Source organism: Agelaius phoeniceus, chromosome 20, assembly GCF_051311805.1.
Source record: "Agelaius phoeniceus isolate bAgePho1 chromosome 20, bAgePho1.hap1, whole genome shotgun sequence".
Classification (NCBI taxonomy): Eukaryota; Metazoa; Chordata; class Aves; order Passeriformes; family Icteridae; genus Agelaius; species Agelaius phoeniceus.
This window is the reverse complement of record NC_135284.1, coordinates 7,533,463-7,559,605: the sequence shown is the minus strand read 5'-3', so window position 1 is coordinate 7,559,605 and position 26,143 is coordinate 7,533,463. Positions and strand designations below refer to the sequence as shown.

General features: G+C 41.1%; 1 protein-coding gene across 2 annotated transcripts in view; it reads right to left on the bottom strand.

Annotated features, from left to right (window-relative positions):
* The window catches only part of LOC129129192 (protein spinster homolog 3-like), a 31,945-nt gene extending 13,094 nt beyond the window's left edge, over positions 1-18,851 (bottom strand). The window contains exons 1-7 of one of the 2 annotated variants that reach the window (XM_077188791.1): positions 18,835-18,851; positions 8,638-8,703; positions 8,033-8,169; positions 7,349-7,500; positions 6,409-6,475; positions 5,482-5,672; positions 3,494-3,646 (exon numbers count right to left, since the gene is read on the bottom strand). In XM_077188791.1, coding sequence (XP_077044906.1) covers positions 3,494-3,646; positions 5,482-5,672; positions 6,409-6,475; positions 7,349-7,500; positions 8,033-8,152 — 683 coding nt within the window. In that variant the 5' untranslated portion in view covers positions 8,153-8,169; positions 8,638-8,703; positions 18,835-18,851. Of the gene's footprint in view, positions 1-3,493; positions 3,647-5,481; positions 5,673-6,408; positions 6,476-7,348; positions 7,501-8,032; positions 8,170-8,637; positions 8,704-11,103; positions 11,355-18,834 lie in introns of those variants that run through there. The other variant, XM_054646955.2, reaches the window with a different exon arrangement.
* Positions 18,852-26,143: the final 7,292 nt, after the last annotated feature.

Below are 26,143 nucleotides of genomic sequence, written 5' to 3'. Positions count from 1 at the left end.
CAATGGTGGCTGTATCCCCTGGAGAAGACATTTTCCCATTTACAGAGCAGGTGTTATGCACCCAGGCTCAGGGAGGGCTCTGCTCAGTACAATCTGGCTTGGACATGCTGTGATTTAGAGGAGACAGAGTCATTGTGCTTACCCTGTGAATCAATCCAGCCAGCCATGCCTGAAACACAGATGGAGCAACCCTGTATCACAATCTGCTGCCTTGGAAGAGATCCTGGCACGTGGAATGATCCACATCTAAATTACAGCCCTCTGCTTAGCACAGCTGAGATGAGTCACTTCTCTGACTATGGGAAACACCTACCACTTCCCAGAAGAGTTCAAAGAATACTGCCAGTTCAAAGGTAACTACTGCCAGGTCCATGTAGCATTTTCTGAACACAGGGTTTCCAATACTATTCAGCTTTGTGTGTCTGCAAATGCAAATGTGTTCTTCAGCAACCACAAGTTCATGTTTCAAAAGAACATGTCTGAATAGTTGAGAAGATTCAGCTTCCAAAGGGACTTGCATGTGTGCTTTTGTCTCTGTCCCAGTGAGACCCCCCCAATGACAAAGCAAATCTCTTGCACAAGATCAGAGGTGCCACAGCACCATAATTCTCTGAAGGCAAGCAGGGGCAGGATCAATGTATTCTGAGCACAAGCACTTCTGAATATTTTAGAGTGCTACATGGCAAGTTCTGTACATTTTCCTGAACTTTTTCTAACTGCAAAGCAAAGTAACCAGCTGGGACATGATCTGTTCCTTTAAACTACAGAACATCCACTTCTTAATTTCTTTCCAGCTGATTAGGAAGAACTTAATAATGCTACAAGGAAAAAAAAGGTATTGCTATGCAGGATAACAAACTTTAAGAAAATTTGGACTCTCCCTACAAGTTCTTTAGGATTCTGATCCATCACTGACTATAGCTTGATAGTGACATTATAGATTATCACTTGGCAGAATAATCTCAGACATTTGTTCAAGAGAGGCAAGTTCCAAGGTCACATTAGTTGATTGAAGCATTCATGGAATTGTGTTTAGAATGTTCATGTATTGTAAACTGTAGTTGAAATAAACCTGCAGCTGGAATAAAAGAGAGTGGCCAAAACTAAATCCAAGCACAGCTCAGTTGTCAGGGAGTAGAAAGTACAGAAGCCTAGTACAGGGGAAAGGCTCCTATGGGATCCTTTAGGGTCTGAGAATGCTCACTTATCTCTCTGATCTGTTTGAAAGTGTTTGCACAAAGACCTGAACAAAAACTTCACACTGCCTATTTATCTACCTTGAAAGGATTGAGACTTGAATCAGTTGTGGTGCCATTTGAGTCTGTGTTTCCAAGGAGTCTGAGTGACACAGTCCTGATCCTTAAACAAAGTCTGAAACTGCTCAACAGCCAGAGGGAAAAACATCTTTAAAAGTATCCCTGGGCAGGTCTGGTAATGTGCAGCTCAGTTCCTCCAGCACCATCAGGTCTGACATAGTTTATATTCTGTTTCTTTACATCCCCTTGGAAGAACAGTCCAAAGCCAGCCTTATGCTGCTTCTGGCATGAGCTTATGCCAAGGTTATTTTTAAAGCATCCTATAAGAAGCAGTACATGAGGTTAAACTATCAAATGCTCTGTTTCACTTCCCTGAAGACCATGTCTGCTCTAACAACACTACTGTGGAATAATAATTCAGAAGTGGATTAGAAAACAAACTAGAGGCCAACACCTTCAAATTAACAAAGGAAGTACTTCAACTGCATCTGTGAACAGATACAGCCAAACATCTTAAACTGTTCAGCTTCCCTCATCTGCCTACCCTGAGCCAGACTCCTGGGCTTCACTCCCTTGCCTGTACTGTTCATTGATAAGTAATGTGCCACTGGTGGCATCCCTGCAAGGACAATTCCTTTCCCATGGAAGGATTCTGGGATGACTCTTCAATCCATCTGGTTTTGCTACAACTCAGAAATCACATCTGAGTTGACTCAGTTATTCCATTGCAGAAAAACAGAAAAATCCAATTAGCAGAGGATACATTCAAGGGGTGATTACTGCTTTTCCCTTTAATTGTCATTACCTGGAAAGGCCATGCAATAAGCACTTAGTTCTCTGAAACAAGACTTGGGATACCTCTGGGAGAAAGGGATACTTGTATGGAGACCACTGCCAGGAGTCAGTCCCAGTGCTCACTGTGACTGAGGGAAGCTTGAAGACTCAAGAGGAACACAATATATATTTGTATTCTGGACAGCACACTGTGAAGAAAAACCTCTTTCTTGGTGGGGAAAAGGGATCTACAAAAAGGTGTGTCAAAGTTTGAATGACTACTTCTAAGTGTTTTACTAGTGTAAATTCCCCTTCTCATACAATATTTGATACTATTCATGAATCTTCATTGGCCTGGACATGCTCTGTAAGCAGAGCTCTGCTGGCAGCTATTCACAAGATCCTGGTTTGATATGATGATCTGACACCTCATCAAAATCAGCAACCTTTCTTCAAGCTGGGAGCCACAGTGAACTCACCAATATGGCATGGATTACAAAAACAGAATAAGAAGAAGATAATAGGCAAGTTACTAAAACACAGGATTTAAATATACTTAAATGGGTATTTAAGTAACTTGGGGTGCACAGTCATTTGTCAACTAAAAACTCCTTGCTAAAGCTGCTCCTTTTTCCCTACAACTGTTGCTATTACTGCTTCTTCCCACTTTACTTAAATAGGGCTGGCAGCATCTTTCCAGTTAACTGAGTATTATAAACAAACAACCAAAGGGGAGTGTCTCAGATACCTGGAGGCAATTTAACATTCACACCCCATTCCTTCCCAAGAAGTGCCTGGTCACAGTCATGTGCAAACCCAGGGCACTGGGAATATTTCCCTGTCTGCTCTGGGGTGCCCTGACCCACAGGGCAGCACTGACTTTGACCCTCATTCATGGAGAAAGTTTCCCAGACTTCAAGATAGACTGGAATCCACAAAAGTGTGAAATAGATTGTAGAGAGCAGTGTAGGTGTATCACTGGGTGAGAAATTGAGGTTCTGGGATTTTTAGTGTGTAGTGGATGGAAGCAAGATGGAGGGCACAGGGTGTCATCCTGGGCTTCTTCTTCCTCCTTCTCCATGGGTTTAGGTGACATTTTGTAACTGGGCAGAAAAGTCTGCATTGTGGGCTCTGAGGGATCAGTTATTGGGTTAAAAGGGAAAATAATCCAGGTGTCAGCTCTTAATTGGATGGTTTAGTCTTAAATGACCTTGGAACAAGAGATTGTTGGCCATTTTGTGCCTTCTAATGAAAAGCTGCTGAACTTATAGTAGTGAGACTGTTTCACTGATAAGAAATAATAAACACCTGAGTCCAAACATGAACTATCATCTCAGGTGCCTTCACTCCAGACCCAGAGAAACCCACAACTGGAACCACCACAACATCCTCCCTCCCCTCTGGAAAGCAGCTGTGACTGAGCCCCTGCAGTGTTTCCAGAATGCTCCCAAGGCACAGCTCACCTGTTAGATGAATTGCAGGAGTCCTGGAGGCATGGTGGGACAAGGCCCTGGACAACCTGAGCTCTGTACAGAAACAGTGGCATCCACATTCCCAGGGCTCCAGTGACAAAGGCCATGGCAGTCAGACCCAGTGAGGAACAGACAAAACTACAGCTGAAAGTAAAAAAAAAAAAAAAAAACCAACTGAGAGATATTAGAAAGAATGGTGTGTGAGGAAAAAGGGAAAACCTACCTGCAACACCCAGGATATAGCAATAACACAATAACAAAACAATATGTTCAGACATCTTGCAATCAAAATCCACTCCCTTGAATATCTGAACTCTGATCAGGCTTTATTATGAAATTCAACAATAAAGCACTAATTAGAGCAAAAGGTATGACCCACTGATTTAATGTTAAATCCTGGTCTCTTGCAGATTTCATGCCAACTTCTGCCAAAACAATTGCTGTGAATTTTTTGATAGCAGAAGTATAACAATAGAGAGTGAGCAAGAATTTAATGGCTTAGTACCTAAAGGAAAGGGTTCTATGTTCAAGTCTAAATGTTTCTGTAACCAGTATAAATGAGAGCAACATCTGGGTCTGGGCTGGGCTGGAGCACTCCTTAACTCTACCTGAGTAAAAACAGACTCAATCTCCACAGCAAGTTTCAGACAAAAGGAGAAACATTTTTGAGAACTGTCCAAACCTTGTCTCCTTCCTGCTCTATTCTAGGAGAAAATTAAAATTTTTGCTGGACTCTTTGGCATTAATAGTTCAGGAGAAAACCCCCTTTGAGGTCAATAGGGATGTATGCTGCAAATGATCAGGTGACCACCAAACTAGAGGATTTGTGAAGAAATGAATGGAATTCTTTGTTTCCTAAAGGTAAAGTGCTCTTGATTAAAAGTGGAACCACATAGTTCTTCAGCAGTATGTCTTTATGCTTTGGAAATCAATTGCCCAAGGAAAAGAAAATGGGAATCGATTGCTAAAGGAAAATAAAATTAAAATATATTTTTTTACACTGGAACATCTCTGTAGGAAAGAAACTTTGCAGATAGTCTAGTTGTTGAAATGTCAGAAAGGTTCATTTGGGTTTTTGATTCAGGAAAATTTATTTTTTTATTTAATTCAGGATGTAGTGCCTACAAATTGTGATCCGACAAAACTGATCTCTAATGTACCCGCTGATCAGGATGTAAAGAGGATGCAGATTTAGCGGGCAGTTAGAAAACGCTGGATCGTCTGGAAGAACACTCCGAATACAAACCATGTCCCAGGAAAGCAAATCTGTAAACGAAAAGCGTTGGACTGGAAAGCAGCGGCAGGCGCAGGCGGCTCTGGCGCAGCTGCACAGCGGCACCTGCTGTTCCCAAAGCCGGGCAGCGCCTCGTCCTGCCCTGGCACCGCCCGGCACCGCCCGGGGCCACAGGAGGGAGCGACCTGTCCGCTCCGCCCTGCAGGTCAGCTGCATCTTTCATTTTTGTGTGGTTAAAAGGAAGATGGCAGCTGCCAGCCACAGCTCAGCCCATCAAAACACGTGGATAATTACTTTATAAAGATATTGGGGTCCCACAAACTCTGACCTCATGCACAGCAAGGTTCCCAAATACAACAGAGTGCCTGAAACATGCTAATCCAACTTTCCTCAGGTGCTAAGAATTATAAATAAATTTACACCAGAAAATTATGCACTTTTACTAATCTAGCTTCTGTAGGGAAGGGAAAATTTAGTAGAAAGTAGAGCTTTGGATTCAAATAGGAGCAATCTGCCATCATAACTTCATTCCCTCCTCAAAATGGGAGGATAGAAGAAGCAAAGAAGATTTTTATCTCTTTTGCAGGATTCCTGTAAAAAGTGGAAGATTTTTACTAATGGTGTTTCCATCCTCTTGCATACAGCATGTGGCTCAAAGCAGTAAAGTGGGACTCAATGGACATATTTCTCATAATGGAATGGTGACTCCTCAAAAGAGGGAGCCCTTGTAGCTCAAAGCACTTACTTCTTCACAAGTGATCCCACATCTTGACACCAACTGGTCCTAGTAGCTGTGTATACATCTGGCTTCTCATCTGCTCCTCCTATCATGCCAGAGATGCTGAGTGCTCTGTGGGCTGCTGTCTTTCTCTGGATCCTGTGAGGGACCAGTAGAATCAGGAGAAGCAGTGCCAGTCCTCCCATGCAAGGAGTTACCTGTAGACACAAGGGTGGTTAGCTCAAAGATACCAGGTTTCTTATAGTGAGAACTCCACAGCAATTCCAATTGCATTAGAACCACTATTAGAAAACTGCAGATATGTTCAGAAATAGATGTGTGCTGGTTTAGGTCATATTTGTAAAGAAAAAGAGTGACTTTGGTGACTTTGAAGAAAAGATAATAGACCTACCTCCCCATCATACAGATACCTGATCACTCCTCCCTCAGATTTAAAAAAAAATGTGAAGAAAGAAAACTGTACTGTATTCTAGCCACAAACACAAGAATCACTGATGCAGTCACCAATGTTACCTGAATAGCATCAGTGTTACTCCAATAAATACTCTGCCCCACTCACCTGCATGTGCTAGCTGATTTTGTATTCAAAGAAGTTGTTCCCAACAGCATTCCAGAAAACTGGTGCTACCAGTATAATGATAATTTTGCCTTCAAATTCCTCTGTTTGAGGAGGTCTTGGTGCAGTAAGAACCATTCCAAATGTGCCCTCAGGTAAGAGGAACAGCAGCACCTGCCCTGGCTGCTGTACAATTTCACCTACACCTATCAGAGCTAGGCAGAAATCTGTCCTGCAGGAAAACTTCCCCTAAACACCACGTTCCTGACCTGTCAGAGAGTAGGAAGTCCTCCCACTGCTCACCTTTAACATAATGAACATAAAGAATCCAAGCCCCAGTGATGATTTTGATGTTAGAGTGAATGAAAGTGACTCACCCTGAATGCCCAGTGCCAGTCACCTGTGCTTTTTGCCATGCCAGCTGCCAGCATATAACCACAGCCACTGCAACCAACAGAGAGGAATGGTCAGTGAGCACCAGTGAATCTTGGATGGCTGAAATGACATGTCCTGCCAGCTAAGGAGAATGTTCTGTCATAGTTTTCCAAAGGGATAAACAGAAATTACCCCCATGGTCTGTGCTAGTCTGCTTGCCAGCCAGCATTAAAAAGAGAGTCTAAGCTCCTCAGAGCAGACTGGAGATGATGACAGTAATGTCCCAGATTCCCCTTGGAACACATATTCTGTAGAATGACACTGCAAACCTGGATCAAAGAGCCCATAAAACATTTTATTACCTACTCCTCCTGTGCTAGCCAAAGGAATTATGCCCTGCAGGAATTTCTTTAGTTTTGATCTGCCTTCTGGGCCCAGCCTTGGCTGCCTGCTCTGATACAGAGTATGCCTCTAAACCATTTGAAAAGCTCTTCTCCACCTTTTCTTCAGACACAATGTCAATTTAACTAAAAGAGGAGAGGGAAGTACCAGTTCTTCCTTGGGAGACATTTAATGGAGGATTCTTGAAAAATCTGTCAAATAAACTAATATCTAAAAGCTTTTGCCTTCCAAAACACAGAAATAAACTACATACTCTGATGCACATATTTATTTTAGAATTGATTCAATATTTTATTCAAAGCCAGAGTTTCCAGAGTCGAGATTCTCCCTAAAAATGTTAGGGGGAAAAAGTGAATTTTTCTCAAGGTAAGTAGAGAAATACACCTAATCAGCTCTATTCAAACTTGCCAAGGAAGTGACAAATCCCTTTGTAAGAGCCAATGAAGAAATACATCCAAATAAATCTGATTAGGGCTCAGAGTGTATTGAATTGCAGGTGTGGTCAGACAGAATTTCAAAAGGCCACTGCAAGAAACCAACCTGCCCACTGGAATGAAGATGTAGAAGATAGATAACACTGTGGTCCTTTTTCCTTCCTCAAACAGGTCTGCAATGATGGTAGGTGCTATAGTGGAGTAACTGGCAGAGCCAATGCCAACCAGTCCTCGTGAAAGAACAAATATCCTGTAATGCTGCAGGGAAAAGACATATTATAGTCAACAAAAGTCCATGCAAGAAAGAAAAGAGGGGCATTTTAGTGGATGAATCGACCAGAGGAAATCAGAATTCAACTGCCTTTTCTGTGTTTCTGCCTTTTCTATGTTCAGCTGAATACAGACAGCCTGTGTCTGCATTCCCTCCACTCACATCTCACTGCTTGGCTTTCTCTCTCTGCACAGCAGTGACTTCTCAGGGTGACACCCAGAGGGAATTTCAGGACAGGGTGGATAGAGCATATGTAACCAACAAGCTGCCACACTGTAAGGTCATAAACAAAAATCATTCAGGACAAAAATAAAACCCTATCAATCACAACAATAAGGTGTGGGTTCTCTCCTGCCTAGGCTGGACTCCAGAGTCCTAGAGTATATTTAGTCCAAGCTTAAGGCTCGGGAAATGAACGGTCACTGATGCTTTTCCAAATGTGATTAGAGAAGAACTCTATCAGGTCTTGCAAGATGTATGCAGGTTATTTTCATAGCACCCTCTAAAAAAGCAACATACTGACTGAGTGATGAATGAGCTCCCCAGGGTCACTCCAGACCAGAAGAAAATCCCAGCTCCAAGGATGATCTTCCTGTTGTAGCGATCTCCCAGGTATCCAAAGATGGGGGCAGCCAGCATGTAACACAAGGTGAAGACTGAAAATCCAACAATGAACAAAGACAATCTTTATCTAAATATTTTTGTCATATGTGCTGCTCAGCCCTCAGATATACTCAGGTTATTTTACAGCAGGCGTTAAAGGCAGGCTGAGTTTCTAGGACTAGGAGGAGGATTGATATTTGGAAAAAGACAAATGCAGACTCAAAATACCTATTCAACAATAAAATGTATGTGAATTGAATTAAAATGTGAATTACTCAACTTTTGTAGTTTTTGGGAAACCCTTCATCTTTTGTGATTCACATACATACTGTGGGATTTTTGAAGAACCCAACCCCAGTGTGACTTTCAGTTTTGCATTATAATCAGCCTGCCCACAAGTGGAAGTGAGCAATACTACCTACAGGAGGAACTAGAGGAGCTAAGTAACTGGACTGTGTTTAGGAGCAGACCACAGAGGGGCAAGGCAAAGTCAGCTCTCTGAACTGAGGAGATTTTATTACCTGTCTGCAGTAGACCTGTCTTCCCATCACTGAGCCCAAAGTATTTCTGTATATCCAACAGGATCCCTGCAACAGAGGCACACATTGAATGGCAGCAAAGCACCCTACTTAGTCCTGGTAACTGCCAACCCAAAAACAGGGCTTGCAAGAACTGCAGCACATTTAGATTTTAGTTTAGATGTAAGCCATTACTGCCCCACAAGCACGAGATGCACAGAGAATTAAAACTTCTTATCACTAGAGATAAAATTAATGATCTTCCACAATAAGGGTCTTAGGAGAGTTAGTTTACCCACTGTTTCAACCACTCCTGTTCTGCTTCTTTTGCACCATTAGCACCTAAGAACATAAAAAATTTAGAGTTCAAAGTTTAATGGACACAATGCACAATGCACAGAAATATTACATTAGAGGAATTCAGGTTTGGTCTCATAGAGTATTTAGAACAAATCACAGCTAACAAGACTGGAACAGAACCACAACTTCATCTCAAACTAACATTTACACTGAGCACCATTAAAATGTCATCCTCTCCACATAACTAAAATATAACCCTGCCAGATCCTGGCAAATTACAAAGCATTGATTTGAGCAGTTTGGTGGACAGAAAAGAGGGGAAAGGTCTGCATGGTCACTAGTTTCAACAAACTGAAATCAGCAGACAGCTAAGGGGAAGAGCTTGTTTTCTGTGATGCAAACCCTGTCAAAGCCTGAGAGCAGAACTATCCGGAAACCACAACTTGGTAACTGCTGCCAGTTTACTTCTGAGCAGATGCTCACACCTCCCCTTCCTCCCCTTCCTGTGAGCTGAATCTGACAACATGGTCACACACTTGGACAGCCAAACTCAAATGCACTGTTGCAAGAATTCTGCAGTGGCACTGAATTCTAGCAGTGAATAGTCAGTATATTGCTGTGCATAAAGTGCAGCTTACAGACTTCCCCGTGGCCCAGGAGTCACAGGACCAAGTAAAATGTGCTTTAGTCATGTAGGGTAATTAAAGGGGATGATTCAAAGGCATGGGCACTATCCCCAGCTCTGCTCTTGAATGCTTGCATGTCCCTGAAGGTACCTCACTCACAAGAGCATGTGGGAGAATTTTAAGCTCTTAACTGGTTCAGGAGCCCCTGAATAGTTCAAAGCCTGGAATGAGCCAAATGGCTTCTTGATCTTAACCCTCCAAGATCTTGATCTTAACCTTTCTAGCATCCAAGCTCTTCCTTGAAGGTATTTTCATCCTCTTCTGTCCCCTGCCCTTCTCCAAGAAAAGTTATTTGACAACAGAATGCACACACAGAAGTTTTTCACCCACAGCCTTGCAGTGACATTCAGCATGCACTCCTACTGCACTCCTACTTTGCTTCCTTCCCTCTTGTGTTGTTAAAAAGTACTCAAAAAACCAAGCTCAAACTCTTCAACCCACTCCACTCTCCATTTCTAAAGATACTGACTGAATGTCCCAAATTTCTGAATGGTTGAAGTAGCAAAATAATCACTCTGTGTACTGTAACTAGGTATTAATTCCAAATTCAGTAATCCATCCTTTAGGTTTTTTCAAGGTTTAAAATATTTCTGTTTCCCAGGCCACTCAGAAGTAAAACACAGCAAGCTCACAACAACTGTTTTCCCTGTTTTCTAAATCAGATCCCTGGAAGCATGGGAGATGCTTAGGAGTGGTACTAAATAGAAGAATTTACACAGACCACAATTTATATGGGAGAAAAAAAAACATATTTTCCCTCCATTTTACTATAAGCAACTCTTGGTTGTTTTCAGCTGGGAAAAAATAGTTTAAAAATCATATTTTGGAGGAAGGATATTATTTATTAGACAACAAGTCATAACTTGGGTGGGGGAAGGCTTAAGGAAGTGGGTCTCTATTCTTTTTCCACAATCATGTTTCACTCTTAATTGCAGAAATCACACAACTGCCAGCAGCTCACAAGGAAGTTAAGCCTCCTCTAAGCAAACTAACATGGATAACAAAGTTATCACAAAGACCACATCGTTTCTGAATTTGTAATGGAGGGAATAGCATCAGTATTCTTCAGATCAAGGAATACCATATAGAATGTACTAGATGCAAAGAAGACCTTGTAAACTGCTGTGCACAGTAAAGAGAAGCTCCTTACTCACACTTCTGTAGAATCCAGCCACAAAAATGGACCAGTTGCCCTGTATGCTAGAGTCTGTTTATAAGAGAATTAGATTTTAAAGTATTCTTTTATTTTTATAAGCATTCTACTAACTATTAATACCTAATAAATCCCTCCTACCTGATAAATCCCTCCTAGGTATTTCCAGATTTATAACTGGAAGCTTCATTAAGAGCATGATCAACAGGTTAAAGCAGATAAATGAGAGAAAGTAAAAAGACATAAAGCATATCCTTACTTTAGAAACATTTGTAGAGCTGCTAAGAACTTAAATTTCTTTTTCTTTAGAAGAGGAAAATGGGTTCTCACCTGGCACAATGAACCAATCAATGAAATTTATTAAATTCCCAAAGCACAGCACGGCAACTACCAGGTAATCCCTCTTTGCTGAGCTGTTCCTTGGCACAGCCACTGATGGACACTGGGTCCCATCTGCTGCAGCAGCTCCATAACTCTGTCCCTCCAACAGTGGCTGGAGCAGCAGGCTTGTGTCTTCATGCTCACAGGGGGGTTGCATGTCTCCAGTGCAGGCACTCAGCAGGGATGTTGAAGCATTTCCTCACACAAAATTGATGTGTTGGGGCTATGAGGAACTTCAATCACTACGGTCATTTCCGGACTGAAGCACAGCCACTAAGAACTGAAATGTTCCTTGCAGTCAGAAGAACTTACAAAGAAAAAAGCTGCAGTGCTGTGTTTTGCAAAAGTGCTGAAAACCATGGCCTTGAAGACAAGGCAAAGTAAATGTAAACAAAAACAAAGTATTCCATTGTGCACCCAAGAAATAAAACAACTCCACAGCGATCACACAGAAACTGCAAATGCAAAAATAACAGTGTTCTATGTTGTCGGTGAGTTGTCAGAGCTAGAGATAGTCTTTCTACAGAAGAAAGGGAAAAAGAGAGAAAGAAAGATGGAAGGAAGAAAGAGAGAAAGAAATATAGAAGGAAGAAAGAAAGAGAAAAAGAAAGATGGAAGAAAGGAAGGGAGAAAGGGACAAAGAGAAAGAAAGAAAAAGAAAGAAAGAAAGAAAGAAAGAAAGAAAGAAAGAAAGAAAGAAAGAAAGAAAGAAAGAAAGAAAGAAAGAAAGAAAGAAAGAAAGAAAGAAAGAAAGAAAGAAAGAAAGAAAGAAAGAAAGAAAGAAAGAAAGAAAGAAAGAAAGAAAGAAAGAAAGAAAGAAAGAAAGAAAGAAAGAAAGAAAGAAAGAAAGAAAGAAAGAAAGAAAGAAAGAAAGAAAGAAAGAAAGAAAGAAAGAAAGAAAGAAAGAAAGAAAGAAAGAAAGAGAAAGAACACAATCAGCCTTTAAAACAGAGATGTTTTCCCCTTTCTCCCCCAAACAGCAGGTCCAAAAGGGGAGGAGGAGAGGGCACAGGAAGGCATTCTTGTTCTTTTGGTACATGTAGACACTTATCTGCCTTCTTTCTTCTGTCCACTCACATTTTTAGAAGTATTCAGTCACGTCTTTTGAGCGACTTTATGGATTACTAACTTCACAAGCTAATTTATTTTTTGCACCCTGTTAATATAATTTAAAGTGAAAATTGCCAGCAAACTCTAAGAGTTTAAGAGTGAGGCAGCTAATTTGAACAAGGACTGCTTATGGTTCATGACTCATGCATGAAGACACTGGTCTGTGGTTGGGTTTTTTTAAGAACTGGGTATTTCACACTTTAGACTAACTGAAAAACAAAATAGCACCTACCATTTTTGGCCCTTTTTCAAAATGCACACTCCTTTGCTTCCATGTGCCCAACACGAGTATTTCATTCTATCTTCTCCTTCTTTTATCTCCCCTTTTCTCTACTATAGACCACTATAGGATATTCTCTGAGCGATGTCACCTGTACTACCCCAGTGCTTAACTAACGCAGCAAAATCAAGAGTTCCTTGGAAGTTCTAGGAAGCAATAAAGAATCAACACGATATTGTAGATAGTAAGGGTTTTATCTCAACCCCAGCGGTGCCCAAAGGCGAGTCAGAGCCACAGTTCCATCCCGATTCACTCGCTGCAGCGGGAGCGCGCTGTGGCTGCGCTGCCCCGCTGGGTGGCGCCCCAAGGCCGCGGCCGCACCGCCCGCTCCGCCCGGCCCCTGAATCCTTTCCCGGGAATATTTTCCTCTGAATCCTTTCCCGGGAATATTTTCCTCTGAATTCTTTCCCGGGAATATTTTCCATGTTTGATGCCCAGCCACAGCTCAGGCCTTGTAAGGAAGGACTCACGGGGCGGCTCATCAGGGTTGAACTCTCACTTTGGATAGTTTCAATGTCTCTTGATCCAAGCGTTGTCGCACATCCTGGATTGCTCTCAGTGAGGTTCACTGATGTTTTGGGATGACCAAAAGCAGGTTTTTAATATAACTGCTGTGGTAAGAACACGATTCTGCTTTTATAGAGCAGAATTTCCAAATTCCAAATTTTCCAAACACAGAGTCAGATTAAACAAAATGTTCCTCACAAACACAAAACCATCAGTTCTGAACACCTCTTTTGATTCCCTTTTTGCCCTTCATTAAAGTTTCCAGATACCACTTCATGCTTTTTGTTGCTGTACTACCTGGCCACTGGTGCCATCACCTCTGTGTACACATCCCCCTTCTCCCTTCCCTCGATGTCACAAGCCACCTCCTTCACTGCTGGGTACAAATCTGCAGTGGTTTTTAGAAGGGCCCTGTGACTTTGCCTTCCTCAGCTCCTATAGCCACCATTCCTTGATAGCCACCCTGCTTTAACTGCATGCTTGCCCTGTTCTCCAACAACAATTTTCATGTTTGCCCAGACCACACTGCTCCAAAAACTTCCACCAAAAGTTTGTGACAATCCCCATTGTGGGCATATAGGATGCCACTATACAATACAAGTCAACTTTTGTCAGGCAAGATCACAGCTCACTTCGTTATAGGCAATTAAAATTCTTCCTTATTTGTTCTGTCAGTCAGGCAGTTCCTTTCTTGGAACCAAGTGTGGTGTTTGCCTCCACAGCTTACCCTGGCGGTGCCAGGTGCCCATGCAATATAAAAAGCAGCTTTTTATGCCTGTCATACTCCTTCAGGAGCTCTGTTCTCTTGGTGGCTCGTTTGAGCACGAGATCTCATAGCTGTGCCATGCAGTTAAACCCTCCCATGAGAGCAGCAAGTCAGAACCTCATTATTCTCATGTTTGGCACTAGTTCTGACACAGAGCAACATATTTTCTTACACCATTTGGAATCTGGCTGTGGTACCAAAAGTTGTTTTGATGGCTGAACCTGACAGAGGCAACTGAGCCCCCCCAGATGAGCAGAGATGTTTGGTGATAGTTGAAGGGTTGGCTGATCCTCAGCAGGCCAAAAAATGTGCCATGCCTCAATCCCTACAGGACTGCTTACACTCAACCTATGTGAGAGCTTCTGGCTGTCCCTGAGAGGATTTCCCAGTATTTACTACAAAATGCCTTTGAATGTATTTATTTATCCAAATATCCTCTAATGGTGGATGCTGCCACATCTGTGAAGAGCTTTGGAGGTTTGCCAGAGCTTTCCCAGAAAGCTACATTAGAAGGGTCATTAATAGTGAACCAAGATGTCAGAAAGATATAAATTGAAAATATATTGAAAATATATTGTTATATATATTGTTATTGAAAATATATTGTTATCCTGATTCACTCCAAACCATTTTCATGCATGTAAAGAAAAGAAGCTTATTAAGCCACTGAATAGCAAACAGCAACAAAATCTAAACTAAATTAAAAAGTAAATATGAAAATAATATTCATTGTTGACTAGATGTAACAATACTGATTTTAGGAAGAATGAAATAAGCTGCTTTTGGTATCTCTGTCATGCATTACCCAGACAGAGAACATAAAGTAACCAAAAGAAAATACATACTTGTGTGTATTTGCAAGTATATATTTAATTGCTGCAATATAGTTAGCATCAACAAGCATGCAGTTAATGCAGAACATATAAGTCTGGTCTGCATTTTAAGGTGTATATATTTTAAGCCTGTTGTGATGGAAGCAAATTCATAAATCATGAGATTCTGCAAATAATTGACATTTGGATTGGTTCACAACATAATAATTTTAGTGTCTGACAAGATCAAAAAAGTGAAATTTAACATCCATCTGGTAGATAGACAGCTCAATAAATGCATGTCCAGACCCACCTGAAATATTCCACTCCAAGGAGATTCAAAGACAATTATAGTACTGCAAAAGAGCTGCAGAGTGAGACATTCAGGTAAGAGGCTGTGGGGGTCTAAGGTTTGTCACTACTTGTACAAAGGCTGCACAATAACTCACTTTGGGTTTGAACCCAGTCTGCAGTGCTAAAACACAAAGGCAGACTTGGAGTGAGACATGAACACCTGGGCTGCATGTCTGGAGGGGCAGAGGTTTGACAGCTCAAACCAAGCAGTGACCAGCCTGACAGGAGGGCAGGCAACTCAAGAAGTGTAATCATGTATAAAAGTAGCATAATTTTCAGTTCCAGATTTATTACAGAATCAACACTTGATCCTGTTCTCATAAAAGTCTATATTACAAAACTCCAGAGATGACTCATCTACTAATGTGGATATTTTTCTTGCCTTTCAGCCCTCCAGACTGATGCACATTTGCCAAGCTGTTATTGCTTTGGAATACACAGCTGAGAGGGAGGGAGCCCAAGCACTCTCCTTCCAAGGGAAGTTTGAGAAATTCTACACCTGGACTTTGCTGAATCTGCTCTATCTCTGTGTGCTGCTTGCAGCTACATTATCCATGATGTCAAAAGCTGTTAGGAAATATTTTGTATTTTAGCATGAAATTTAGTACTTGAATAATCAAAACTAGATTGCCAACAGTTTTTCTTCACCTTTGCAGGCAGAACTACATGTGTGAGCCATTATTTAATTTGAGTCTCTGTCCTTATCTGCAAGACTAACAATCTTTAATGTAGTCCACTACTACCAAAAACTTCAAGAAAACCAGCTGGACCAGCTGATCCACTCTACACTTAATTGGAAAATATCTGCTAGGAGGATTCTCATTCTGTGAGTTTCAATAAATGCTGGTTTTAGTCACCACATCCTTTTTACCTCCTCACCCCGAATTTCCATCTAAAATGGTTTCTTTATTATTGCCTGATTAATAGCACAAAACCCAGGGTGGATTCACTGGAGCATATCCTAGCATTGTGATAGCAGCAAATAAAATTTACACAGACTAAAGTATAAAACCTACTATTACATTGTGACAAATAAGCTCTATATAGATTCCTACTTCCTGGGATGCAGATGATGCTTTTGGTTGGGCAGGGAAGCCAGTTCAGACTCTTCTCCTTCATCCTTTAAATTAGGAAACAAACTGAAATTTTACAAAAAAGTTCTTGGGGCTCTTACCTAGATAACTTATCTCACATGTGACATATTCCTTGGTTGTATCCCTAGAATTCTGTCCCAAAAAGAATAGCAGAAGAAATTACAGTTCCAGCACATAATCACAGAGCAGCAAAAGATGAAGACACTTCATTTCTATTAACTGCTCCCTTCTTCTTCTCTGGGAAACCAGAAAGAAAAGCAAAGACCTCCTTTGCAAATGAGAACATTTTGCATTAACATCAGACAAAGGAGAAAGCTGCACATTGCTGGAACAGAGCTGCCTCTTCTAGCTGAGATTTAGTCAGGCACAGAGCAGCTCATGGAGGTCAAGAGAAGTGAGGAATTATGGTAACTGTGCACCAAAGATACTATTTCACCTACCAGTTTATCTGCTTTGGCCTTTACCATTATTTTAGCTCAAGCTTATCTTTATTGGTATAGCTGATAAGAATTTCTTGCATTTTGGGATTCTGGATGCTTCTGACACAATTATAGCAGAAAAGGGCTGTGACATCTGCTTGGAATCTGGAAGAAAACATTGGAATTAAATGTCTATTTAACCTATGTTTTGACCTTTCTACCACAGTGAACCATTCATCCCCAGAAGGATCATTAGTTGACCACTGCAGTCTTCACTGTGATACACCAGAGTCCTTTTCATTAAGACAACAGCAAAGGAGATAGGAGCCATTTATTCTGAGAAATGACAAACAGACAAGCACTGACAGAACAAAAATGGAGGCCTTTCCCTAGGAGGCCTCTCTCTTTCCAGCCTCACTGCCTCCAGACTGAAAGGGAAGAACTGCAGTGAACACAGCATTTTAATCACTACAGAGAATGTTAAGGTCAGGGTTAACCAAAACTTTGAATAAACATTGATTTAAATTAAAAATAGTCTAATTAAGTATTGAGAATGTCTTTATTTCCCAGAAGTAAATCCTGCACAAAGAGATTTCCTGTCACTCTCAGTGCTTCCAGCAAGGCAAAGTGAGGCTGTATTCACCCTTTGGGGAAGGGTAGGTACATGAATTCACTATAGCTATGATTAAGTGATAGCACTGTGAAACAAATTCTGCCAGCAACAAAAGAAAACTTGGTCATTTTTAAGCACTAACCCCAGGATGCTGGTTTTTTATGATAGTTTTTTAATGATAGTTATTATGCAAATTTTTTGAAGTTTTTAAAGTTATAATGCAATCCAGATAGGAAATTGGGATTAAAATATATCTGTACTATCACTGATAGGTACCCACCTTAGGCAGAGGGCAGCTCCCAGTTCAGCAACAAGAGAACAAATGGAGAAAGTAGCCAAAGTCACTCTTTTCCTGGGCATCTTCTGATTGATTTTAATCCACCAGAGTTAAAAAAAAAATGTAAAAATCTTTACTAGTCAAATATCTACTTTTAATGAAGAAAAAAAAAAAGAAAATAAAGAACATGGAGAGAAAAAACATAGAAAGGATCACCTATCAGTTATATTGTAAGAAAAGGGAGAAAAGAGTTGGGAAGAGCTCATTTCTCTGCTACTAACTTCCTTTGCTAAAGGAAAGGGACCTCAACCTGCAGTCCTAAAGCAAATGGTACCATAAATAATTTCAAGGGAGAAAGAAAACAATAAACATTAAAACTTTGAAACACTTGCACAGTTCTACTTAATGTCTGATTCATGTTAACTAATGTACAAGATGTTTTCAGGCTTCAGCACTTGGTTCTTAAACCTCTGGTTTGAATACAATGTTCTTCACCAAACCACAGTAATAAAATTATTATATGAATCATTTATTAATTACTTGGCAATATTAAACTAACAAGATAGAAATTAAACTTCTTCCTATTCATTTCATTCACAATCTCCTTCCATTCACTCTTGATACCAGAAATTTTACCTGCTCTGAAGATGGTCCCAGGATGCTTTACATGTAAGATGATAAGGTATTTGAATAAACTCTGGCCTTTCTGTCTTTCCTGGTGTCATGTTGGCATTTTCACACTTCACACACTTTTGAGAAAGTACAAGAGCATAGAATCTCAGGCTGCTAATGAAAGAATTTTATTCTCATGATTTTAGAAGCTACTTTTGCTTAAGACAAGTTCAGTACCAGTGGAAGAACTGTTATCTCTTTACTCCTATGAGCCAGCAAGCAGCAAAGTCTCTTTGCCATACTTCAAAGTAGTTTTTTGGATACTGTTCATAATAGAGCATTAATATCAACTTCAGCTCATACATTTGCTTGAAAAAAAAAGTGTCATGAGATTTATTATTGTAAATCCTGAAGTTAAATGAAGCTAAGAAGAGGCTTTGTTTCAAAGTTCAGAATGGTTGCAGGAATTAACCGGCAGTCATTAAAGAACTGCAATAAATCAATTTTCCAAACTATCAAAAAAATAAAATCTTTACCTTCCAAAAAGCCTTATGTCAATAGAATATCTTCTGACTTAGTTCATGAAAACGTTTCCTTAAGGAATGATTTAAAAGTACAGAATAAGGACAGTGTAAATCAACAAAGTGATTAATCTGTTCAAAAAGCCAAATATAACTGAAGCCACCTGTGTTTTCACTGCCTCCATTCCCCCTCCCCCTTTTCTCCTCCTCCACCAAGCTCTGAGTCCTGACAGAAACCAAAGCAGTCCCACACAGCCCCACTCTGAGATCCCCACACTCCATGGGTCCGGGCTCTTCCTCCCTTTGTCCACCCACCTGTTGGCACAACAGACCTGCCTGGTGCTCCAAGGCCCAGCTTCTCCCCTGGCCTTCAGGTGAAACTCAACTCAGCTCCACAGTTCCTGGGGATAAGATAAGAATTGTGCTTAGATCATTTTCTAGCAAAGGCAAATTCTGTATAATATGATAACAGTATAGCCCATGGATGGCTGGACTTGCACTCTCTTAACCTATTTTGCCTCCTTGAGGGGACTAATCCTCAGTAACATCTCTAAGTGCATCCACATGAAGGGATTTGGCCCTTGAGCTGTGCAGTGCAGGTTGTGCTGCTCACACAGAGCCCTTGTGCAGGTTACATCTGAATTCCCTGCTCCCTTCATCTCTGGGCACTTCCATCCAATCCCTCCCTGGCTGCAGACATATTTCCTTCCCTTTTGTGCACTGCACTAATTTGGTACTTGCAAAGGCACCAGAATGTGTCAGGTACAAATATGAGAATATCTCAAAGAACTGCAAGTTTACTGCTCCAGGAAAATTCTTGCCAAGCCCTTTATATATCTCATAATCAACAATTTCCAGCCATAATTTGAGGTAAGAGGCATCAACTGGGATACATTTTGCAAAATGAATTTTTGGGATATATTTTTATAAAATGTGAGCAAAAGTAAAGAATTTAGCAAGTTATAAGGAAAAACAACTTTTAAAGTGTAATTCTTTATTTTAAACCAAGTATGTCTGTTCTTTTAAAAACAGCCCTATCTAAAATAAAATGTGAAATAAGGGCAGCCCACACGCCATGGAATCCAGCATCACAAAGTACAGAATATACCAGTAGTTCAGGCTTGCTGCAGAAATTTCAGAGAAAGTCAAAACACTGAACTGGTGGGTGTAACTGAGTAAGTGGCTGGAAATAGCATGTGGAGTGCTGAACCAGCTCCTTACAGCAGAGCTTCATCTGCAGGTGCAGAAAGAAATTTCTTCATCTGAGTTTATTCAACAAGTTCATTTTGATGCCTGGTTCATTAAGAGATGGAAACCAAACAGAGATTTGGAAAAGGAAGCCAGTTTGATTTTTACTTTTCCAAACTTTGTGCAAAATCAAGGTGTGGGATGCTTAGCTCTAACTTGTGGGAGGATGAGATCTGATGATAAGAATATCTTGGAAGCGGGGGGAGCTAAAACCAAATTTTCATTTCTCATTTTTAACGATCCCTTTGTGCATTTTAACAGAATCCCATCAAATGTAACTTAACAGAAAGAAGCAGTTAAAATCTCACAGCATCTAATAAAAAAAATAATACTTGATGGATTAAAGAACAAAATCAGAAGTTTGAAAAGATACATGTTCACATATCTTAAGTCAATGACTCCAGTCCTACTGACTGTCAGAAAGTAATTTCATGCCAAGCACATGGAATCTGCTATTTAAGAAGGTAATTAAAAATTATAAATATAAAATAAATTATGTAAATTTGTATTTCCAGCTTGCCATTTTAAATCATGAATCAAGTATTTAACTCTCTTGTTTAAGCCAACAACAGAAAAAGGAAGTATTGAAAACAGTATTTTAACTTCTGGCATCAAATTTACATACAAATAACCATTCTCGAGTATATGTCCTTGTTTCTTCAAGAAAGAATTCTGGTGTTTATTTTCTTCCATGCCAGCATGCCAGCATTTCAGAAAAGGCAAATCAATTATGACCTGCCTCATATTTCAATCCTTGTGTTTGTTCCAAGGACTGAACACTGACACAGCAGTGGATCTCATGATCCATCAGGTATATTAAACTGATTGTCAATTAGGTCAGGCTTTCAGGTTGCAGAGCAAAGCTTTCTTACACTCAATTCTTTAGAAATATGAATGAGAAAATTGCAACTTTCATTTTAGTTTAACCCTCTGCATAATTATGTTGGATTTAAGACAGTCGTTCATCATTAATTTCTGCTGCTTTTGTTTGCAGATTTATTTTGATGATATTTTTAAACTAATAATAAGGAAAGAAATCGAATTCTGAGGAAATCATGTCCACGTTGTGTAAAGTGAACACCTCTCAGGGGTCATTTTACCCTCTCCTACCACTAATGACTAGGCAGGTCTGTTTCCCAGCTGAGAATGTTATCAGTTTAAGTAATAGTTTAAGCTTATATAAATAAAGTTCAGAACAAGGTCATTCTGGTTTACCCAGCTCTGAAACAGCACCTTTCTGCCAAAAGCAGAATCAACATCCCCATAAGAATCCATAAGGATTTCCTGCACTTCCAGAGACTGTTTTACCACAGCCATTCCTGTCAAGCCTGATTCATACCAGAAACCTTACCCAAAAGTCAGGTCAAAACACTTTGCTTAGGCATTACCCTTAGTCTACATCTACATCTGCCCTCCTTGGCTCAAGCAATCATGGTCCATGCTTCATGGCACAACTAAAGCCTTTATCAGTGACCTAGAGGGAATACTGCTGGATTTATTAAGGAATGACAGACAGACACACAGTGAGGTTTGAACATTAGGGTCATTGTGGTTTCATTTCTCAGGGAATGAAAGTCAGGACTAGCTCCTATTTCTGGCTCTAGGGCTTGCTCTGGTATCTTGGGCAGGAAAATTTAGCACCATGTCCATACTGAGTATTGGGACTGGTAGTGAAGAATGGAGATCCTTACCTGTACAGGAGATCATCAGGGACTGGTGTTAACACAGCAGGACCTGATCTGAGCTGGAGAAGCTCAGCACTGCTACCATAGAAGCCAAAGTCAGTATTTCATTGTGCCCTGCACAGAGGCAGGTTCTGGAGAAGCTCAGCAGTGCCACCACACAAGCCAAAGTCAGTATTTCATTGTGCCCTGCACAGAGGCAGGCTCTGGAGAAGCTCAGCAGTGCCACCACACAAGTCAGTGTCAGTATTTCATTGTGCCCTGCACAGAGGCAGGTTCTGGAGAAGCTGAGCACTGCTACCACACAAGTCAGTGTCAGTATTTCATTGTGCCCTGTACACAGGCAGGTTCTGGAGAAGCTGAGCACTGCTACCACACAAGTCAGTGTCAGTATTTCATTGTGCCCTGCACAGAGGCAGGCTCTGGAGAAGCTCAGCACTGCTACCATACAAGTCAGTGTCAGTATTTCATCATGCCCTGCACAGAGGCAGGCTCTGGAGAAGCTGAGCAGTGCTACCACACAAGTCAGTGTCAGTATTTCATTGTGCCCTGCACACAGGCAGGTTCTGGAGAAGTTGAGCACTGCTACCATACAAGCCAAAGTCAGTATTTCATCATGCCCTGCACAGAGGCAGGTTCTGGAGAAGCTGAGCACTGCTAGCATACAAGTCAGTGTCAGTATTTCATTGTGCCCTGCACGGAGGCAGGCTCTGGAGAAGCTCAGCACTGCTACCACACAAGTCAGTGTCAGTATTTCATTGTGCCCTGCACGGAGGCAGGCTCTGGAGAAGCTCAGCACTGCTACCACACAAGTCAGTGTCAGTATTTCATTGTGCCCTGCACAGAGGCAGGTTCTGGAGAGGCTGAGCACTGCCACCACACAAGTCAGTGTCAGTATTTCATCATGCCCTGCACAGAGGCAGGTTCTGGAGAAGCTCAGCACTGCTACCACACAAGGCAAAGTCAGTATTTCATCATGCCCTGCACAGAGGCAGGTTCTGGAGAAGCTGAGCACTGCTAGCATACAAGTCAGTGTCAGTATTTTCATTGTGCCCTGCACAGAGGCAGGCTCTGGAGAAGCTGAGCACTGCTACCACACAAGGCAAAGTCAGTATTTTCATTGTGCCCTGCACAGAGGCAGGTTCTGGAGAAGCTGAGCACTGCTACCACACAAGTCAGTGTCAGTATTTTCATTGTGCCCTGCACAGAGGCAGGTTCTGGAGAAGCTGAGCACTGCCACCACACAAGCCAAAGTCAGTATTTCATCATGCCCTGCACAGAGGCAGGTTCTGGAGAAGCTGAGCACTGCTACCACACAAGTCAGTGTCAGTATTTCATTGTGCCCTGCACAGAGGCAGGTTCTGGAGAAGCTGAGCACTGCTACCACACAAGTCAGTGTCAGTATTTCATTGTGCCCTGCACAGAGGCAGGTTCTGGAGAAGCTGAGCACTGCTACCACACAAGTCAGTGTCAGTATTTCATCATGCCCTGCACAGAGGCAGGTTCTGGAGAAGCTGAGCACTGCTACCACACAAGTCAGTGTCAGTATTTCATCGTGCCCTGCACAGAGGCAGGTTCTGAAGAGATGCATTACAGCAGCTGCAGCAATTCCTGTGCCAGGCTTCTCTCTGTTTGCCATGCCACTGATTCACTGGTCCAGATTTTTCCAGGAAATCACACTTCTTCACACACACACCCACTTCAGTGAAACGTGAGCCCAGCGGCATCTGAGTAACAGTTAAACTTTTGAACCTGGTCTGTAGGAGTAGCCTTGAACTCAGCACAAATACTCGAGCCCAGACTGATGTGTTCAGTCCAAGTTTAGTCCCCACTTTATTTATAGGTCACACCGGAGTGGGAACAAACCAGCTTTTAGTCTTTGTTGTGCTCTTATTCAAGGAGCTATGAATCAAACAAAAAATACCATGAATTGCTGCCTCCTTTTTCCCAATTTCTCTCTTCACAAGGAGTTTTCAGAGCACTTTTCTTCATGATGCATATCCCAGTAATGGCCAACTTTTACCTCTATATACAATACAGAAGAAATAACTTAGATTTTACTACTCACAAGTAAAATCAATCAAGGCTTATTCAAAAAAGAGATTCCTTAAAGCAAACTACTTATGTATCAATAAAAGCACAGCAAAACCAAGTGCTAGGGGAGAGGCAGGAACACAGAACTGCTCAGCAAACTGATATTATTTCCTGGTGACAACTTGGATCTGGAAAGCCTTTAAAACACTTAGGCATTACTGTTTGCTAGATATAAACTGCAAGAAACCCAAGCCTGCAAATGTTAAAAAGGACAAATAAATGGTCCCCTTTTGCCTAACAGGAACTGGTTTTAAGCCTAAAAACTGATACTTCACAATGATACCATTTCAAATGTCTTTTCACTGACTCTAGCCTGTAAAATTAGAGGAGCCTTGCAGAACATGTTACAGGGAGCTGTGTCTATCTTACCATCAGCTTTTTGAGTTTGCCAGGAAGCTGAAGCAGGGGAGCAGATGATGTTAACAGTGTGAATGCACCTGGAAGACTCTACAGAACAGAAACAATCTACCAGTGTAATCTGTGATTTGTGTTGTGAAGGAGGAGCTGGGGAGAAAGTCAAACAAAAACCATAATATTCAAGAAAAGTAAAATGCTGAATGTGAAGCTTTGATCCTTTTTAAGGTGACAAAAAGTGCCAGGATTTCTTATTCTAATAATGAGATGAATTATTATGATAATATAGCCTTGCCAAGGGAAAGATTAATGCAGTAAGGACCACAGCAAATGGCTGTCAGAGCTGAACAGTCATTATACCAGAAATGGTCTCAAAAAAGAGAAAGTAATCTAAATTCTTATTGCCCTTCCACTCAATGCAGAGATGGGAGAAATGGCTGCAGAGAGGCTGCATGCCAGGGACAGTAAAACAAATTCAAAAAACCATTCTCACCTATCTTGAGATCTCTTCCTCAAATGTGGTGCATGTTGCCTCAACAAACAGTAGGACAAGGTGTTTGTGCATAGGCAGTACAGAAAGTAGATATTAACAGAAAAAAGATCCCTTCACCTAGCAGGGAAAGGCTTCTCCCTCTTTGCAGAGAGCCTGGTGTGTTTAAGGACAGGCAACATGAGATGCAAGCCAACAGAGCTCCCCTCTGCTGTGACAGCTCCATTTTCATGATGGGATTCCACAGAGTCTTTACTGCTGCAAGGAAACACTAAACGAGTTCATGCCTCAGTCACACACCTGCCCTCACCACCATGGCCATGTTGGACACTCTGCAGCTGCACACAAGGAGATCTCACAGTGTTAGAGCACTTCAAACTGCCAGGGTCTCCCACAAGGACACATGCTACTTTTATAAACCAGGGTTGAATTTGTTGCCAGAATAAAGGAATCCAGGTCATTTGTGACAGCATACACCAAATCCTTTCTTTTCCAACCTACAGGCTCCTGTGTTCTTTACAAGGAAAATCATAGGAGTATAGGAAAGCACAGAAAACTTTCTTTCTTAAGTCAGGTAATTGCCAGCGAGTGACCTAATGGTGAACAATACAGAATGATTTTGATTAACAGAATGTAATAGAAATAGAGTTGTTTCATATAACCTTTCAGTCTTCAGTGCTGTAGTTAGGTCCTCTATTAATAGAACTGTCAGAAAGTGTACTCATGCCTGAACTGACATCAGGTACAGAAAGTTGAGTGAGTGAATCTAGTGCTGGCTTAACTGACATTGTGAACAAAGCCTACTTTTTATTCCTGAAAGAGAAATACCATCCACAATAGTGTCACTTCCCATCAACACGCCTGAATTCCAATCTGGGTAACTGTCTCTTAGCATAATAAGTTTACAAAATGCACTTGCACATGATAGCCTCCTATGGAAAGATTGTTTTTTAAGATTGAATGAACCTGACTGAAGCAATACAAAATACAAATACAAAATACATTTAGGAATTAGAGTCAAGCTACAAAGGAGAAAGGCTTTCACAAAGACTTTCTTTTTGGCTAAGGACACCCTTATGAGATGAATTTCAGTAATGGTATCATACACTATGGGATGTCCTCTGTCATCCCAGTTTAATCATTGAAAAGGACACAGATTTAATCAGAACTGGAAGAATATCTGGGAATAGTGTTCTGATTAATTGTACTAGCACAGTAATGAAACTCAGACTTATACTGGGCCTTCCAAATTGGAGCACAGGAAATGATGTTACCATTGCTCATTCTCTTTCCTTTTGTTGCAAGCCACTTTTGGTGTTCACAAAATAAAGCCCTTGTAGTACAAAAGTAAATTCCAAAAATTCCTTTTTATAAAGGATTTGAACATTTTGGCAAACTGATACAGGCTAAATCAGTTTGCAGTAACTTCTTTCTGCAGTAGAGCAGGGAATTTCCTGCTTTTATCACTGGTAATAATGCTTCATCCAATTACCCAGAAACTGCATATACTTGAGAACTGAAACATAAAACTAGGGAGTCCAATGAAATGCTTAAAGCCAGAGGAGCAGAGCAGCCCATATGTTTTATTTTAGAATTGCACACACCTATTTATCACACTACCTTTTTCACAGTCAACACGTGAGCCAGCAGACAATTTGTATTTTTGTCAGGCTTCTCCTGGCAATTTTCTTAGTTCCTTGGGATAAAGTATCTTAATTTTTAGCTTTTTCCTTCTTCAGTGCCTGTCCTCAGACTT